Raw genomic sequence first — 18,872 nt, forward strand, 5'->3', positions numbered from 1 at the left:
AAGATGTACAGGTTCGTAAGTACTTGCGTAATTGCTTCGTGAATCTGGCCGCTGGGCCGCACTTGAGCGAGAAGTGAAGTGCTGTGTGCTGAGCAAGACTCGTGGGGCCGCCGCCAGGTAAACCCAAGGCGTCGAGGGGCTTCGTTTGGGGAAGACTAAATTAAATACAGAAACATGTGCGAGTTAGTGAGCGACTGAGAGTACAAACGTGTATTATAAGGATACACAGAAGTGGAGCTGTGTTGTTTTAGAAAGGAACATTTACATACAAAGCGAGTGTGTGTGTGTGTGTGTGTGTGTGTGTGTGTGTGTGTGTGTGTGTGTGTGTGTGTGTGTGTGTGTGTGTGTGTGTGTGTACTCACCTAATTGTACTCACCTAATTGTGCTTGCGGGGGTTGAGCTTTGGCTCTTTGGTCCCGCCTCTCAACTGTCAATCAACTGGTGTACAGATTCCTGAGCCTACTGGGCTCTATCATACCTACATTTGAAACTGTGTATGGAGTCAGCCTCCACCACACAGCCGGAGTCAGCCTCCACACACACAGCCTCCTGTGTGTGTGTGTGTGTGTGTGTGTGTGTGTGTGTGTGTGTGTGTGTACAAACAATCCCGCAGACTACACAGCACAGTGCCACACACACACACACACACACACACACACACACACACACACACACACACACACTTTCTTTCTCTCTCTCTGACACCAAGCATGTAATACCACACTTGTGGGGGGGGGTGTGGAGGGAGGGAGAGTGAGTGAGAGTAAATTAAATAATTAATTATATATGCAAAGAAAGAAAAGTGTGAACTATAGTTGCGAGTCATAATGATTCCCGTTCTGACCTCTGCGCCTCTGTAGTGTATTTGATCTGTAACACAGTGTTGTTAAGACTTGAGGGTGTGGGTCGAAGTTGACAGTGGGTCACCACCCGTTGTATTCCCCAGATCTTAGAGCAGACTTAAACAGTATTACAGCATTTCTTCCTGATTAGATTGTTGTTGTTTTAAGATTCAGCTTCTGGGAACAAAAAGTTGCGCAAGTAGCACGGGCTATGGTGAGCCCGTAGTGAACTTACCTGGCACAGGAGCGGGGCTGTAACTTGTCTTGATTAGAGCTACGGCACTTATAACTATCTACGGGCTCACCATAGCCCTTGTTACTTGGAACTTTTTGTTCCATGTAGCGAATCTTTAACAACAACAACATACGGCACTTTTTTTAATAGCCAGTAAAGCGACTCTGGATATTTAAAGGAGCTCGTGTTGGGTATTGTGTGTTCGTCATGATGTAAGGGTGTGACCTATTCTTGCCTGTTCATTTTTGCTAGCTAACCTGTTTCGTTCTTGTTTCAGGTGGACTCGCAGCTGGTCGACAACATGAGGGTGACGACGTCGGCTGCCGTGTGTGTTACGTGACATAGTGCCCGCCCCAGTGCAAGGTGTTGCCTCGCCTCACTAGACTTGCAGTGGCCACTATATATATAAAACACTGATGTGATACTTAACAAGCTTCTTTAAAACCGGATATTGACACGAGAGATACAGTTGGACGTTAGGGGTCCAACGTGTGAGAGTTCATAGGTGTGGGCGTGTTGAGGTCCAGTGTTGGGGCGTGGGGCTGGCGTGTGGGCGTGTGTGATGGTGGGGTGTGACCGCCGCCCAGGAAGATGAGTTCGAGCGACGTGGGCGCAGTGGTCGGGGCGGTGCAGTGGGGAGATGAAGGCTCCTACGTGAGGGAGGTGGCTGCCCGCGGCCCTCTGCCTCAACTGGCGAAGGTCATCAAAGGTCAGTACCTGGGCGTGGGTGTACCTTCCTTGGCCAATCCAGGCCTGGCCTCCACCCTCCTCCTGCTGTCCGCGGGGCGTGGACTCCGCATCGCCGCCCAGTGCGTCAAGTTCAAGGAAGGACGACGCGTCGTTCCCGTCGGCCCGAAGTTAATCATCCCAGAGACTTACGACGGCTTCTTCGAGATCTTGAGTGAGGACGGACGCGCAGTGCGCTGCATGGAGAGTGTGGCCGAGCTGGCCAAGCGCTTCCCGGACTCCGCCCTCGTGCGGGAGAACATGAAGGCGTATGTCTCGCGGTCGGACGATGTCGACACCATCACCGACAAGTCCCGGGCGGTGCAGGCGGGCGAGACGCTGGTCTTGGTGGGTGAAGTCATCGGCTCCAAGAACAACGGCAAAAATCAACACCGTTTCCTCCGTTGCTTCGACCAAGCGGGACAAAATGTCTATCTTCCTTATGATTCCCGAGGAAAGTTTTCTGCCATAGCCAAGGAAGACAACATCAGCGGCGTGCACAGCATCCGTAACCTGCTCAACAAGCGGCTGCCGCTGATGGTCCGCATGGTGCACGGCCGCCCGCCCGTCGGGGCCAAGGCCGCAGCTCAGTTCCTTCCGGAACTCAGACTTTTTGCTGCTTTCTCAGAGGAGCCGCTGGCGGCGTTACCTCTCGGGAAGGACACGCCGCTCATTCTGCTCCCTCCCGCAGCCCCGCTCAAGCTGGCGCACGCCCGCAACGCTGACCAGGTGGAGAAGACGAAAGAATTTTTGAGGCTGTGTGAACGTGCTACATCCCTCCTGCAGGAGGTGGCAGACAGGATACACGTTTATGACGTGTCAATGGGCAACAAAGGTGGCATGCGGGATCCCCGCTTTTCTAACTGGCCAGACCAGAACAAGCACCGCCACAAGCACCACCACCACCACAACCATCACAGACCGCACCACCGCACCAAAAGTCCTCCCGAGACCAAATCGGCCGGCGGCGACAACGCTCCTGACGACTACGACGAGATCGATCAGATCTACGACTACGTCCGAGGCTTCGCACCGCTGCCGAAACACATCAAGTCTCCCTACGCCAGCGAGGACCACTCTGCCCCCAGCCGCAGACAACACCCGCCCCCGCCCGTGTCGCCAGAGAGGGCCGACGTCAGACCGACGCCGCCGCCCATAGAGACCATCCCAACACGTCGAGGTGACCAGCGACCTTACGAGAAGCTGTCGCCCTCTGTCCATCCAGCGCTCATATCTGCCGCCTTGGACCGCGCAGCAGAGCGCAGGGTTGAGAAGCGTACAAGAAAATCAGACGAAAAGAAAGGCGGGAGCCTGCCGCAGCAGCAGCAGCAGCAACAGCAAGTGCAGCAGCCTCAGCAACAGTCCCCCGGGCAGCTGTCGTCACCTGTCACACCGCTGCAGGAGAATAAGCCAAACAATAACAAACTGTTCGTGAAGGCGTCGCAGCAGAGGGCGCAGAAGACACGGGTCTTCCGACACAAGTCAGCGTCGCCGGTGAAGGAAGCGCTGATGGAGGTGGGCAGCGTGGGTCCCGGGGGCGGCGTGGGCCCCGTGGGAGGCGGGTCGTCACCGTCGCCACTCTTCAAGCTGCGCTACAAGTCCCTCACCAACCTGGCCATGGACTTCGACACGCTGGACTCCAGCACCTCTGGCGGGAAGGGCTCTGCAGACTCCGGAGGCTCGGCAGCCATCAAGGCCAAATTGCCAGAAAAACGGAGCCGGAAGTTGACGCGGCCCAAGAGCCTGACGAACCTGGTGTGGGACGGTCGAGGAGCCCCCGGGGACTCCCTGGGACTGAGCGGGACGACTCGGGCGCTGCTGGAGGCGGAGAGGAAGCTGCGGCTGGAGCCCGGCGTGTACCGCCACGCCCGCGAGACGCCAGCCATGCTCGCCGCCACCTCCAGACTCCTCGCCTCCCAGAAGAAGATAGGGACGCTCTACTTATGAGGTTAGTGCCATGGTCCCCAGTGAAGGTGCATGCTGGCGCCGGCCATAACGCGGAATACATGCCTAGTCATTTTCCTGTGTTATACACACCTTTATTATTTTATTTCGCAAATCCTGGGCCAGCTTAACGATAAGGTAAGGTCATTTGGCCTCGAGTCTAGTCCAGGTGAGTGCCAGGGCTCCCCCTTTCGCCCCCCCCCCTCCCCCTTGCCCCCGCTAGGTGATTTAAATATTTTTGGTTCAATGTGATACTGGAGAGGGCGCTTTGCGCTCCTCAGATGACAGTGGTCACATCTTCACTGTGCACTATCTTCATCACTTTAACCATCTGCACCTTCACTCTCTCTTCCACTACCTTCCCTTCTCTTGCTCTCTTCCACCAGCTTCTCTGCCCTTCACCTTCCCTCTCATCCCTGTAACCATTTTCACTAAACGGTCTTCGTCAATAAACTACGCCAGAGAAACTAGCGCTTCATCGTTACTTAGCAAATATGCGAAACGAATCAGAGTGCGGACGGAGTCTGATATTTAGCGAGGGTGTCAGTTAGTGTAAATTGCCATATCATGGGCCTGGGGGCTGGACCCCGACCCGCCTATCACCATTCTCGGAGCAGTTACTTTTTTTTTTTTTGCAAAGTTAAGACTTTTAGAAATTATACGTAATAAGTCTTGCAAATGTAAACAAGTAAACAAAAAATACAGCTGGTGGCCCCCGGCCCTGTGTGGCCAGAGCCAGCTGGTGGCCCCGGCCCTGTGTGGGCCAGAGCCAGCTGGTGCCCCCCGGCCCTGTGTGGCCAGAGCCAGCTGGTGCCCCCCGGCCCTGTGTGGCCAGAGCCAGCTGGTGCCCCCCGGCCCTGTGTGGCCAGAGCCAGCTGGTGCCCCCCGGCCCTGTGTGGCCAGAGCCAGCTGGTGCCCCCGGCCCTGTGTGGCCAGAGCCAGCTGGTGCCCCCGGCCCTGTGTGGCCAGAGCCAGCTGGTGGCCCCGGCCCTGTGTGGCCAGAGCCAGCTGGTGCCCCCCGGCCCTGTGTGGCCAGAGCCAGCTGGTGGCCCCCGGCCCTGTGTGGCCAGAGCCAGCTGGTGCCCCCGGCCCTGTGTGGCCAGAGCAAGCTGGTGCCCCCGGCCCTGTGTGGCCAGAGCCAGCTGGTGGCCCCCGGCCCTGTGTGGCCAGAGCCAGCTGGTGCTTGGGAAGGAAATAAAAAACGAATATTAATTTGGAAATAATTAAGGTGCGGCTCAGTGTGGTCCATTAGACTGTCGTGGCTATTGATCACGCCTCGGGTCGCTATAGTGCTAATTGGCTCGTGCTTTGTGGCTGTGTTCCAGTATGATAGCCTGGGATGGTGGCCGTCACGGGAGCCGCCAGGCCGCATGCGTCCCGGGAGCCGCCAGGCCGCATGCGTCCCGGGAGCCGCCAGGCCGCATGCGTCACGGGAGCCGCCAGGCCGCATGCGTCACGGGAGCCGCCAGGCCGCATGCGTCACGGGAGCCGCCAGGCCGCATGCGTCACGGGAGCCGCCAGGCTCTTGTGTAACTGCAAGTATCACCCCCCACCCAGCCACAACCCCCCTCCCCCGTCCACTACCACAAGGCAGCATTTGCATCAAGCAAGATAACGCGATAACTCTCAAAAGAAAATTCGACCAATAAATATTATGTAAACAACGATACTGGCATCGCTCGCCGCCGCCTCCCAGGTGTTCCCCCCCCCCAGAGTTTGTGTGTGTGTGTGTGTGTGTGTACTCACCTAGTTGTACTCACCTAGTTGTGTTTGCGGGGGTTGAGCTCTGGCTCTTTGGTCCCGCCTCTCAACCGTCAATCAACAGGTGTACAGATTCCTGAGCCTATCGGGCTCTGTCATATCTACACTTGAAGCTGTGTATGGAGTGAGCCTCCACCACATCACCCCCTAATGCATTCCATTTGTCAACCACTCTGACACTAAAAAAGTTCTTTCTAATATCTCTGTGGCTCATTTGGGCACTCAGTTTCCACCTGTGTCCCCTTGTGCGTGTTCCCCTTGTGTTAAATAGACTGTCTTTATCTACCCTATCAATCCCCTTCAGAATCTTGAATGTGGTGATCATGTCCCCCCTAACTCTTCTGTCTTCCAGCGAAGTGAGGTTTAATTCCCGTAGTCTCTCCTCGTAGCTCATACCTCTCAGCTCGGGTACTAGTCTGGTGGCAAACCTTTGAACCTTTTCCAGTTTAGTCTTATCCTTGACTAGATATGGACTCCATGCTGGGGTTGCATACTCCAGGATTGGCCTGACATATGTGGTATACAAAGTTCTGAATGATTCTTTACACAAGTTTCTGAATGCCGTTCGTATGTTGGCCAGCCTGGCATATGCCGCTGATGTTATCCGCTTGATATGTGCTGCAGGAGACAGGTCTGGCGTGATATCAACCCCCAAGTCTTTTTCCTTCTCTGACTCCTGAAGAATTTCCTCTCCCAGATGATACCTTGTATCTGGCCTCCTGCTCCCTACACCTATCTTCATTACATTACATTTGGTTGGGTTAAACTCTAACAACCATTTGTTCGACCATTCCTTCAGCTTGTCTAGGTCTTCTTGAAGCCTCAAACAGTCCTCTTCTGTTTTAATCCTTCTCATAATTTTAGCATCGTCCGCAAACATTGAGAGAAATGAATCGATACCCTCCGGGAGATCATTTACATATATCAGAAACAAGATAGGACCGAGTACAGAGCCCTGTGGGACTCCACTGGTGACTTCACGCCAATCGGAGGTCTCACCCCTCACCGTAACTCTCTGCTTCCTATTGCTTAGATACTCCCTTATCCACTGGAGCACCTTACCAGCTACACCTGCCTGTCTCTCCAGCTTATGTACCAGCCTCTTATGCGGTACTGTGTCAAAGGCTTTCCGACAATCCAAGAAAATGCAGTCCGCCCAGCCCTCTCTTTCTTGCTTAATCTGTGTCACCTGATCGTAGAATTCTATCAAGCCTGTAAGGCAAGATTTACCCTCCCTGAATCCATGTTGGCGATTTGTCACGAAGTCCCTTCTCTCCAGATGTGTTACCAGGTTTTTTCTCACGATCTTCTCCATCACCTTGCATGGTATACAAGTCAAGGACACTGGCCTGTAGTTCAGTGCCTCTTGTCTGTCGCCCTTTTTGTATATTGGGACCACATTCGCCGTCTTCCATATTTCTGGTAGGTCTCCCGTCTCTAGTGATTTACTATACACTATGGAGAGTGGCAAGCAAAGTGCCTCTGCACACTCTTTCAGTACCCATGGTGAGATCCCATCTGGACCAACCGCCTTTCTAACATCCAGATCCAGCAGGTGTCTCTTGACCTCCTCTCTCGTAATTTCGAACTCCTCCAAGGCCGCCTGGTTTACCTCCCTTTCTTCTAGCACAGTGACCTCGCCCTGTTCTATTGTGAAGACCTCCTGGAACCTCTTGTTGAGTTCCTCACACACCTCTCTGTCATTCTCTGTATACCTGTCCTCGCCTGTTCTAAGTTTCAATACCTGTTCTTTCACTGTTGTTTTCCTTCTGATGTGACTGTGGAGTAGCTTTGGTTCGGTCTTGGCTTTGTTTGCTATATCATTTTCAAAATTTTTCTCTGCTTCTCTTCTCACCCTGACGTACTCATTTCTGGTTCTCTGGTATCTCTCCCTGCTTTCTGGTGTTCTGTTATTCCGGAAGTTCCTCCACGCCTTTTTGTTCAGTTTCTTCGCTTCCATACATGCCCTATTATACCATGGATTCTTCTGTTGCTTCTCGGATTTTTCCCTTTGGGCCGGGATGAACCTGTTTACTGCCTCCTGACACTTTTGGGTAACATAGTCCATCATACCCTGTACAGACTTGTCTCTGAGGTCTGTGTCCCAAGGTATTTCACTTAGGAAACTTCTCATCTGTTCATAATTCCCCTTTCGGTATGCCAGCCTTTTGATTCCTAGTTCTTTTTGGGGGGAGATAAGTCCTAGCTCTACCAGGTACTCAAAGTTCAATACACTGTGGTCACTCATTCCCAAGGGCGCTTCCATCTTAACTTCCCTTATATCCCATTCATTTAGGGTAAATATCAAATCAAGCATTGCTGGTTCATCTTCTCCTCTCATTCTTGTTGGCTCTTTGGTATGCTGGCTTAGAAAGTTTCTTGTTGCCACGTCCAGCAGCTTAGCTCTCCATGTTTCTGGTCCTCCATGCGGGTCTCTGTTCCAATCTATCTTCCCATGGTTGAAGTCTCGCATAATTAGTAGTCCAGATCCATTCCTGCTAGCAACAGAAGCTGCTCTTTCTATTATGTTAATGGTGGCCATGTTGTTTCTATCATATTCCTGTCTAGGTCTTCTGTCATTTGGTGGTGGATTATATATGACTGCGACTATAATTTTTTTCCCTCCATTTGTTACAGTACCTGCTATGTAGTCACTGAAACCTTCACAGCCCTGTGTGTGTGTGTGCGTGTGTGTGTGTGTGTAAGGAGGAGGGGGAAGTGTGAAGGCGCACCACACCACCCTGGGGGACGCCAGTTGGAGTGAGACGCCCTTGGGTGCTGGGAATCTCTGCAGTAAACACGGCCTGGGGGCCGCCGCTGGACAAGGTCTTCCCTCCCCCCGGGCCATCACCACTACCCCCGGCCAATCTCAAGGCCACACACACACATTACCACCCAATATTATATAGTCTACGCCCTCTATGGGAATAATATGGTAAATTCCACTTTTTTTTCCCCCCCAACCCACTCTTAGTTTTCTTTCCTAAATAGTATCACTTTCTCCCCCAACCCCTGATAGTGCCACTTCTCTCCCTCACCCGTAATAGTGCCACTTATTCCGCGCCGTCGTCGTCGGCAGCCGTGAAGTACCCTTCACTGTCAGGACGCTTCCCAGGGGTAATGATAGTGCTGTTCCTGCTCGAGGGCGGGGGGGGCGTTGGTCAAAATTGTCCAGACTTTCGTAATTCTTATTTTTTTAAAGTTTTGGCTCACAGTAGAGTCAGGAAGAAGGGTGGAGGTGTCAAGGAGAAGGATGGAGGTCAAGGAGAAGGGGCTGTGGGTCAGGAAGATATACTAATATACCTCGTTTAAGATTTCTATCAATTATCTGTGACGAACGTTAAATTTCAAGTGCTTTTGCCTCACGTGAAACGTTCGTTCCTACACCGTCCTCCCTGCTGTAGCGAGGACGATGCTCGCTAGTCTGAGGAAGCGTAAATATCTCGGTGCTTCTTATTTCACCAAAGCGTCGGAATTTGAACACTTGGGTTGATACCGTCAGTACTGAGGGGCGTTAAGTGTGAGGACAGGTTGGCATAACTTGCCATTGTAGGGGGGAGGAGGGAGGGGGGGGGACAGGTAGCTCGTAAGCCAACATGAAAATTGAATCAGAATAATCTGATTATTCTGAATATAATCTTTCTGATTATTATTATTTCTGATTTAATCTGAATAGTCTGAATAATCTGAATTCACGCTCGCTATGAACCAGTTGAAAGGTCAGACAACAACAAAATAATCACATATTGAGTAATTTCTGGAGCCCGGTTAACCGCGAAGACTCCGGTAATGAGAGCGGTGAGTGTGGTCGCACGCACCTGCGTCTGTGTAGGCTGTGGCAACACCCAACCAAAGAGAGAGTACCAAGAGAGAGAGTGGACCAAACTCTCACAAGTCAAGCCTGGCCTCGGGCCGGGCTTGGGGAGTAAAACAACTCCCAGAACCCCATCAACCAGGTATCAACCAACCTACCCACACGCAACGCAGCTGCAAAACTTGCAACTAAGAGAGGAACTGTAGACATTTACATACCACACAGTCTATCACAGATTAAGAAAGTAATTAGAAACAGAGCAATGCAAAAGATGTACAGTGACCACAACACAGCAGTTGCAACATCAGGATCTGCGGGTTGGTACAAGAATTCAACCAATTATGAACCACTTATTTTGATGAAAGAGCAGTAGAACAACAGAAGTACACTTACATCGCATCAGGCTTGGATACCCATGTGCATGTGAAATAGGCTTACAGGTTCCGGAAGATGAGAGGAAATGTCAACACTGTGGAGAAATGCCCGACAGACCACTGGAACATTATCTAACACAGTGCACAGTTACAACCACAACAGACCACTGGAACATTATCTAACACAGTGCACAGTTACAACCACAACAGACCACTGGAACATTATCTAACACAGTGCACAGTTACAAACCCATTAAGACTTCAACTTAGATTCAACAGAGCAGAAGAAGTTGTTAAACACGTGGGACAAAATCTTAACTGAAGCGACCATATGAGTCATAAATACTCACACTCCGCCCAAGTAAAACAGAAACAAGCAACACTTAGTGGGCCAGCCAGAGGCTTAGGGCCCGCGCAGGATTATCCCTACTAAAAAACAAAAACAAAAAAAACATGCACGCACACAACTGGCATGCGCGTTTGCATGCTCGCTCGCTCGCTCACTCACTCACTCACTCACTCACTCACTCACTCACTCACTCACTCACTCACTCACTCACTCACTCACTCACTCACTCACTCACTCACTCACTCACTCACTCACTCACTCACTCACTCACTCACTCACTCACTCACTCACTCACTCACTCACTCACTCTGTGCACGCAACAGCAAACATTTGTATTCCTTCCGTGTTCCCAACACGGTTCTTTTAAGATCATTTAAATTACGATTCTCATATACAGATGATCCCATCAGACACTGCAACCTGGTTGAATGACTGTTCTGTGTGGCGTACACACTTGGCCGCCGCCGCCGCCGCCGCCACGACGACCGTGAACTCATTACACCGTGGAGGTAGTGTAGAACACTTTACTCCCAGCACTTCCCACACCTCGCCAATTTTAAGACAAGCTGCAGGCAGTGCACGCAGTCTCTGCAAGGGGGCAAACAATCTTATTTTTTGTCTTCACTTTAGTGCGTTAGCTTGAGGGTAGGACTAGAGAAGCGCCGGAAGTGGCAGGATCTCTCCGGCTCGTCTCCCAAGATTCTCTGGGAAGATGTATTAGGGCGCAGCTCTTACGGGAGCAAAGGGCGCGCAAAAGAGGTTGTGAAGACCTTAGGACAGCCCACATCAACCGGGAAACTGTGCACAAGTTTCCTGTGCACAGTTTCACAGCCTGTGCATAACGGGTGTCCAGTAGAAGCCCGCGGACACGTGTGGGACACATGAACCAGGTCTCCGGACACGTGTGGGACACATGAACCAGGTCTCCGGACACGTGTGGGACACATGAACCAGGTTTCCGGACACGTGTGGGACACATGAACCAGGTCTCCTGACACGTGTGGGACACATGAACCAGGTCTCCGGACACGTGTGGGACACATGATCCAGGTCTCCGAACACGTGTGAGACATATTGACCAGGTCTCCGGACACGTGTGGGACGAACGTAACTAAGTGTCGAAGGTCCCAGAGCAAGGAAATGCTGCTCGCTATACCGCTGAAAAATGATCAGGTTATACAAATAAGTCAAGTAGCTCACAGGAAACTACATAATACCTACTTGAGGCAGGTGGCCTTGACCCCCATGATGAGTGGTGTGCCTGCAGTGTGTGTGTGTGTGTGTGTGTGCCAGTGTGGTTGACCAGGTCCCGAGGCTCGTGAAAATGATGAGTGGGAGGGGGGGGGGGAAGAGGAGTGAGAGTGACACACACACACACACAGACAGCCGAGGACTCTTGCTTGTAGAGTGAGAGGAAGGGGGGATTGGAAGAGGGGGCAAGGGTGGGTGTGGTGGGGGCAGTGACCAGGTGAGGGAGTAATGCTGCTGGGTCAGACGGGTAGCGGAGTCTTGTCTGGTGATGACCCTTCTTCCCTTCCTCCTTCTTCCCTTCCTCCTTCTTCCCTTCCTCCTCCTCCAAACTGGCGTGGCACCACTGCTGCTGCTCAGTATCATCAACGAAGCGACAGTATTTTTCTTTGGCTCCCATAAGATTACCTGTATTTGTCTGCAGGATGAAGCTTTAGCTCTTGTACCCCGCCTTACTAGCTGCCATTTGATACCTTACGCCAGTCAAGCGCTCCGCACTTGGACTTTCTGACTCCTGTCTGTTAGGTACTTTCTTTATCCTGTCAGTGCTCTAACATTTATTCCAGCCTGCATCTCAGGCTTCATGCCGAAGTCTCTTGAGTGGTACTGTGTCAGAAACATTTTTGGCAGTTCAGAAGCTGTGTACTCTGGCTGTGTACACTCACCTAGTTGTATGGTGTTGGGGTGGGGGTTGGGGCCTCGTCACGCTGTGATATTCCAGCGTGAGCATAATATGGTGTAGAATGGTTGTAGTGTGTGTGTGGGGGGGGGGGGTGGAGGTCAGGCGAGATGAGGAGGGGGGTGGAGGGGAGGGTCGTGAAGTAGTGCAAGCGGGGTCAGAGGGAGGGGGTAGGGGGGTTTGGTCGTTGATGTGATGGAGAAGAAAATGAGAGGGGGGAGGGTGGGGGGGTCGTGAAAGTGGTGGGGGGGGGGGGGGGCGTGAGGGTAGCGTGTCAATATTGGTGTTGGTGCAGGAGTCGGTGAACCCGGACGGTGTATTAAGAGAAGATGAGAGGAGAGAAGGGGGGAGGAGGAACTGAAGGAAGAGTAGGAGAGGAATGAAGATGATGAACTGCTGTAAGAAAGAAGAAAATAATGTGGCGACGTAAGGGGGGAGGAGTGAACTGCTTTATCTATCTTCTCGGATATCTCATTTTTGCTCCCACTCCTCCCCCTTCCCCCCCCCCCTTTTAACCCCCCTCTTCCCCCCATCTGTTCCTGTCGAGGTCGCGTGATGACCGGGACAGGACCGGGTCACCTGACGTCACGTAATGACCGGGAATGGGGTCAACCGAGGTCACGTAATGACAAAGATGGGGGTCACCCGAGGTCACGTGATGCTACCCCGGCTGTAATACGGGATACTCATGCCCGTGCCACCTCTCGGGGTGGCGTAATCTTGATCAGTCTCGGCTGTAGCACCTCCCTCCTCACTGCCTGTACCTCCCCCCCCCCCTAGCTTCAGGCTGGCCAGATGTCCACTACAGAAGCTATACAAAGACAGTCTGCGGGTACCACTTACGGGCTATTCATGCCCGTGCCACCTCTTGGGTGGCTTAATCTTTATCAATCAGTCTGCGGGGCTCATAGACGCAGTATAGCAACCTAAATTATTTGAACTGTCTTGAGGCCGCTCGGAACATACTTCCTGACACGGAGACGAGAGAGGCATCACGGGAGGTACACATGACAACTACTGGAAGGTCAGGTTCCTAATCTGCATGATAAAATAACCACTTGCCTTGTAAACAAATCCACAAGGGCCGTGACGAGGGTTCGAACCTGCGTCCGAGAGGATCCCAGAGGCTATCTTGAGGTTATCTTGAGATGATTTTGGGGCTTTAGTGTCCCCGCGGCCCGGTCCTCGACCAGGCCTCCACCCCCAGGAAGCAGCCCGTGACAGCTGACTAACACCCAGGTACCTATTTTACTGCTAGGTAACAGGGGCATAGGGTGAAAGAAACTCTGCCCGTTGTTTCTCGCCGGCGCCCGGGATCGAACCCGGGACCACAGGATCACAAGTCCATCGTGCTGTCCGCTCGGCCGACCGGCTCCCTTAATCGACTGAGCTAACTGAGGTAATCCACTTGCCTTGTGTTTACCTTGTGTTGGCTTCGAGGATCCTTGTCTCCGCGGCCTGTTTCCCAGGTTAGTGATATGATCAACCAAGCTGTTATGGACGCGGCTGCTCGCAGCCTGACGTGTGAATCACAGCCTGGTTGATCTGGTATCCTTTGGGAGGTGTTTATCCAGTTCGCTCTTGAACACTGCAGAGAGTGTTGAAAACAATTCTTGGTCGCTTGATGATAATCAAATTGGAAAGAAATATGTGGTTATAACAACCTGGCTGATCAGATGACTAACCAGGAGGCCTGGTGAGCGGGCCGTGGGGGACATTGATCCTCGGAGCCGCCACAAGGTAGATGGTAAGAAGTACAGAATACTCTATGGAGAGTACCCAACCACTTGGGCTGGACGGTAGAGCGACGGTCTCGCTTCATGCAGGTCGGCGTTCAATCCCCGACTGTTCATAAGTGGTTGGTACCATTCCTTCCCCCCACCCCCGTCTCATCCCAACTCCTTATCCTGACCCCTTCCCAGTGCTATATAGTCGTAATGGCTTGGTGCTTTCTCAAGTTACAGCTCCGCTCCTGTGCCAGGTAAGTCCACTACGGGCTCACCGCAGCCCGTGCTACTTGGAACTTTTTGTTCCCAGTAGCTGAATCTATAACATCAACAACGGTGCTTTCTCCTGAGCATTATATTCTATGGAGAGTAGAGGCGCCACAGAGAACACGTCGCACATTAGTGATCCGTAACCCTTCAACTTCTCATCCAGCAACTAATGGGAAATATTCCTGGAATATAAGTTCCAGGAGTTCCAGGAAATAAGTTAAAGTTTTTAAGAGGGACTTAGACAGGTTACTGCAGGAAGTACCTTAGCAGCCTGGTTGTGATGGATATGTGGGCGTGCGGGACGCTGTCAGTAATGGTCTCGCTGATCAGGTCATCACCGGAATAGCCTCGTCACGGGCTGGGCTGTAAGATTGCGGTTACTCACGAGACCCGTCACAGGTAAGCCACAGGGGGTATGCCAGCTATAGCCACTTCCCCCCCCCCCCTCTTCCCCCCTACCGAGGTCTCCCCCACCACCATCCACACCCTCAAGCACCCTCTCCCCACCACCACACACACCCCAGGCACCCTCTCCCCACCACCACACACACCCTCAAGCACCCTCTCCCCACCACCACACACACCCCAGGCACCCTCTCCCCACCACCACACACACCCTCAAGCACCCTCTCCCCACCACCACACACACCCCAGGCACCCTCTCCCCACCACCACACACACCCTCAAGCACCCTCTCCCCACCACCACACACACCCTCAAGCACCCTCTCCCCACCACCACACACACCCTCAAGCACCCTCTCCCCACCACCACACACACCCCAGGCACCCTCTCCCCACCACCACACACACCCTCAAGCACCCTCTCCCCACCACCACACACACCCTCAAGCACCCTCTCCCCACCACCACACACACCCTCAAGCACCCTCTCCCCACCACCACACACACCCTCAAGCACCCTCTCCCCACCACCACACACACCCCAGGCACCCTCTCCCCACCACCACACACACCCCAGGCACCCTCTCCCCACCACCACACACACCCCAGGCACCCTCTCCCCACCACCACACACACCCCAGGCACCCTCTCCCCACCACCACACACACCCCAGGCACCCTCTCCCCACCACCACACACACCCCAGGCACCCTCTCCCCACCACCACACACACCCCAGGCACCCTCTCCCCACCACCACACACACCCTCAAGCACCCTCTCCCCACCACCACACACACCCCAGGCACCCTCTCCCCACCACCACACACACCCCAGGCACCCTCTCACCACCACCACACACACCCCAGGCACCCTCTCCCCACCACCACACACACCCCAGGCACCCTCTCCCCACCACCACACACACCCTCAAGCACCCTCTCCCCACCACCACACACACCCTCAAGCACCCTCTCCCCACCACCACACACACCCCAGGCACCCTCTCCCCACCACCACACACACCCTCAAGCACCCTCTCCCCACCACCATCCACACCCTCAAGCACCCTCTCCCCACCACCACACACACCCTCAAGCACCCTCTCCCCACCACCACACACACCCTCAAGCACCCTCTCCCCACCACCACACACACCCCAAGCACCCTCTCCCCACCACCACACACACCCCAGGCACCCTCTCCCCACCACCACACACACCCCAGGCACCCTCTCCCCACCACCACACACACCCCAGGCACCCTCTCCCCACCACCACACACACCCCAGGCACCCTCTCCCCACCACCACACACACCCTCAAGCACCCTCTCCCCACCACCACACACACCCCAGGCACCCTCTCCCCATCAATAGAATCAATATTAGGTGACTTGTTGTCAAGGTCCGGAAGCAGGATCAGAGAGAGAGAGAGAGAGAGAGAGGGAGAACTCGAACGAACACGAACAAATCACGTAATTTTACGATTTGGGAGGGGGGAGGGGGCAGCCTTAACGAGGTAATGGCAGGGCGGCGACCTGTAACGAGGCAATGGTATTAGTGGCAAATTTAGGTCTCGTTTAGGTGATGAGGCTGATGATATTATAAAGAAGCTGAGGTTAATGTGAGCCCCCCAGCCCCCCCCCCCCGGGTGGATGGGTCAAGGGAGACCTCAGAAATAACACAAAATAAAATAACCCGACTGGGTTATTTTAGGTTATTTTGGGTTATTTTAGGTTATTTTTCTGGGTTATTTTGAGGCGGTGTGGGACAGGGCCTGCTGCTTCAGGGCCGTGTGTGGGAACTTGGGGTGGCGCACCCGTCACTTCCCACGGAGGGGACGTGACCCCCGTCCCACTTGGACAGACAGGGAATGTGTAGTGATTACGAACAGGTAGACTAGACCCGGACCTCCGCCCGCCCCCTACCTCCTACCCCCCACCTATTATAATTTACAAGCGCTCTCATTCGATTAGTTTTTTGTTCGGAAGTGTCATGTGAGCTCCGGACCAGCGTGGTGGACTGGCCGGCCCCGTGGGCGATCATACACCTTCAGGTTTAAATCCCAGTTGTATATTGTATCTGCAGTAGGTGGGGGGGGGGGCCCTTGTGACGTATATCTTTGTATATTGGTGTGAAGTGTTGAGAACGCACGCTTCAGAACGCGTGTGCGTGTGCACATTACACTCCCATACTACAGCACGCAGTTACCATTGCTCACTCGTGCACTCATTCTCCCCCCCCCCCCCACCACCACACTTCGCAGTCATGCTGGGGATTGCCAATGTTAATCTTCCTAAGGAAAGGTGTACATGTGGAGCACGTGGCCATCTCTCCCTAAACCTGTGGTTCTCGACCTGCTATTTCTCTTCCTCCCTTTTCACCATATGTCACCATGGTATTCCTCCCTTTCCCAGAGAAATTGATATACAAATTAAACCAAAAATTAATATTTCCAGAAAATGTTAAATATCTGTAATTTTAAATTTAAGTCGTGACATACAATAAAGTGTGATAGACTTGTAAATTATGCACAATATGTGGAGTTGTAGCTTGTAGTAAGATCGATATTCCAATAGGTTGGGTGTGTCGTCCCAAACCCCCCCCCCCCTCTCCCCCAGAAACCCTAAAATGTCTCTCCCCTCCCCTCTTCCCCGGGTTCAGAACCTCTACCCTAAACCATGGCAAGTTCTGGTATTTTGACCCTGAATGTCTTGTGATCTTGAACCTGAGTGCATCATGACCCTTGCAATTCTGTCTTCAGTCGCAAATTTTATTGGTAGATAATGAACACTGACACGTGTGTGTGTGTGTGTGTGTGTGTGTGTGTGTGTGTGTGTGTGTGTGTGTGTGTGTACGTACAAGGGCGCTGAACCTATTCTTGTTTGAGATCTTGTAAATCCAGGTGTATATAATGCTGCTTCTCTGAAAATTCCACATTCTTTGCCAAGATAGAACTAGATTCGGATCTCATACTCCAGAGTGTTCAGCCTCATTTGGCAAGCCTCACACCAACTTGCTGGAGAATGTGAACCGATTTGACCGGAGTCTCCGCGAACTTGGACCTAATGATGTCTGTCTGTCTCTCTCTATTTTTTGTTATCCTGCATTTGAAAGTACATCTTTTTATCTAGTCTGGTTTAACATTTTATCCTTACTAGTCGCGTTTACTGTCAATCCCTTCCCCACTGCTTGCTCCGTTTTGTTTCTCGTTTCACTCAGGTATGCTGCATTTATTTCTCGTTTCACTCAGGTATGCTGCATTTATTTCTCGTTTCACTCAGGTATGCTGCATTTATTTCTCGTTTCACTCAGGTATGCTGCATTTATTCAGTATTCATGCTTTTATTTTTTTCCCCATTGTACCTCACATAGGTTCAAGGTTCGTCTCCGGGGGAACCTCGTTCTCTCTACCCGCTGAGATTGCATATGTGACGCCTAGGATTGCTTATGTTTTTTTACGGGCTCGCCATAGCCCGTGCTACTTGGAACTTACTGCTCCGAGTAGCTGAATCTAAAACAACAACATGCTTATTTAGGGTAGATCACCTTCCCCAGGGGGGAGAGAGTGACCCTCCAGCGGGAACATACCCCCCCCCCCACCATAACCCTAGGGAAAAGTGACCACATTCAGGAGCATTCCGTCTCCCCCCCTGGGGAAAAAGTGGCCAATAGGAGCGTTCCCTCCACCCGGTGGGGAAAGTGACCCCCCCCCCTCGTCAACTGGACCGTCCCCCACCCCTCCCCCTCTCTGGAGTGTGTGACCAAACCAACCAACAGGAGTATTGCCTCTCCCCGTCCCCCTCTCAAGGGGGGGGATAGTGACCACACCAGCAGGAGCGTCCTATCCCTCGCCTAGAGAGGGGTACAACTCGACAGTCTTCAATTACCTTCCAGCACCTCTCCTCCGCGCGCCTAATGACAGGCATTACTGTCCACCTCCAGAGCCCGCCTCACCTCGGGCCCCGGGGCCGGATGGTCCTGGCCAGGAGCTCACTCCCTTCCCCACCCCCCCCCCCCCCTCCTTTTTCCCTGCACCTTTCACGCGCGCGCACACGCGTGTACGTGCACCTGCAGCTCGTCCTGAGAACAGTAGCTTATTGTGCTCCTCGCACCGCCCCGCGCGACAGCCCCCGCACCGCCATCAGAGCTTTGTCTCTCTCTCCCGTTGAACAAACTTAGTCATCATTACATCCCGCGTAGGAAGCTTGCGCGGTCAAAATTAACATTGACACCGAAATTGGATGAGTCGAAAGCTGTCATAACACACGCGAGACATCAGCAAGTCTCTGGGTTCGGTTCTATACATGAAAAGTTCAAGTTTATTACCTAGAAATGGACGCTCGATTCTGTGTAGTGGTCCAGATGTGTTCACTGAGCGGGAGAGAGAGAGAGAGCGCGCAGGTCTTTTACATGTTCAGGATTGTCGATAGTGATGTCGTCGCCTGGGTGGCTTGTGGCCAGTATTCCACATAGTATAGTAGTAGTATTTATTGATATAT

At 52.8% G+C, this 18,872-nt stretch overlaps 1 protein-coding gene across 2 annotated transcripts in view; it reads left to right on the forward strand.

The window, feature by feature from the left end:
* The window catches only part of LOC123759363 (uncharacterized), a 159,669-nt gene that overhangs the window by 99,599 nt on the left and 41,198 nt on the right, over nucleotides 1-18,872 (forward strand). For both annotated transcript variants that reach the window (XR_011230173.1, XM_045744313.2), the window contains exon 2: nucleotides 1,355-3,751. Coding sequence is in view for 1 of the 2 variants with exons in the window: in XM_045744313.2 (XP_045600269.2) it covers nucleotides 1,669-3,750 (2,082 nt within the window). In the remaining variant the exon portion in view is untranslated. The remainder of the gene's footprint in view (nucleotides 1-1,354; nucleotides 3,752-18,872) is intronic.

This window comes from Procambarus clarkii, chromosome 32, assembly GCF_040958095.1.
Source record: "Procambarus clarkii isolate CNS0578487 chromosome 32, FALCON_Pclarkii_2.0, whole genome shotgun sequence".
NCBI classification, from domain to species: domain Eukaryota; kingdom Metazoa; phylum Arthropoda; class Malacostraca; order Decapoda; family Cambaridae; genus Procambarus; species Procambarus clarkii.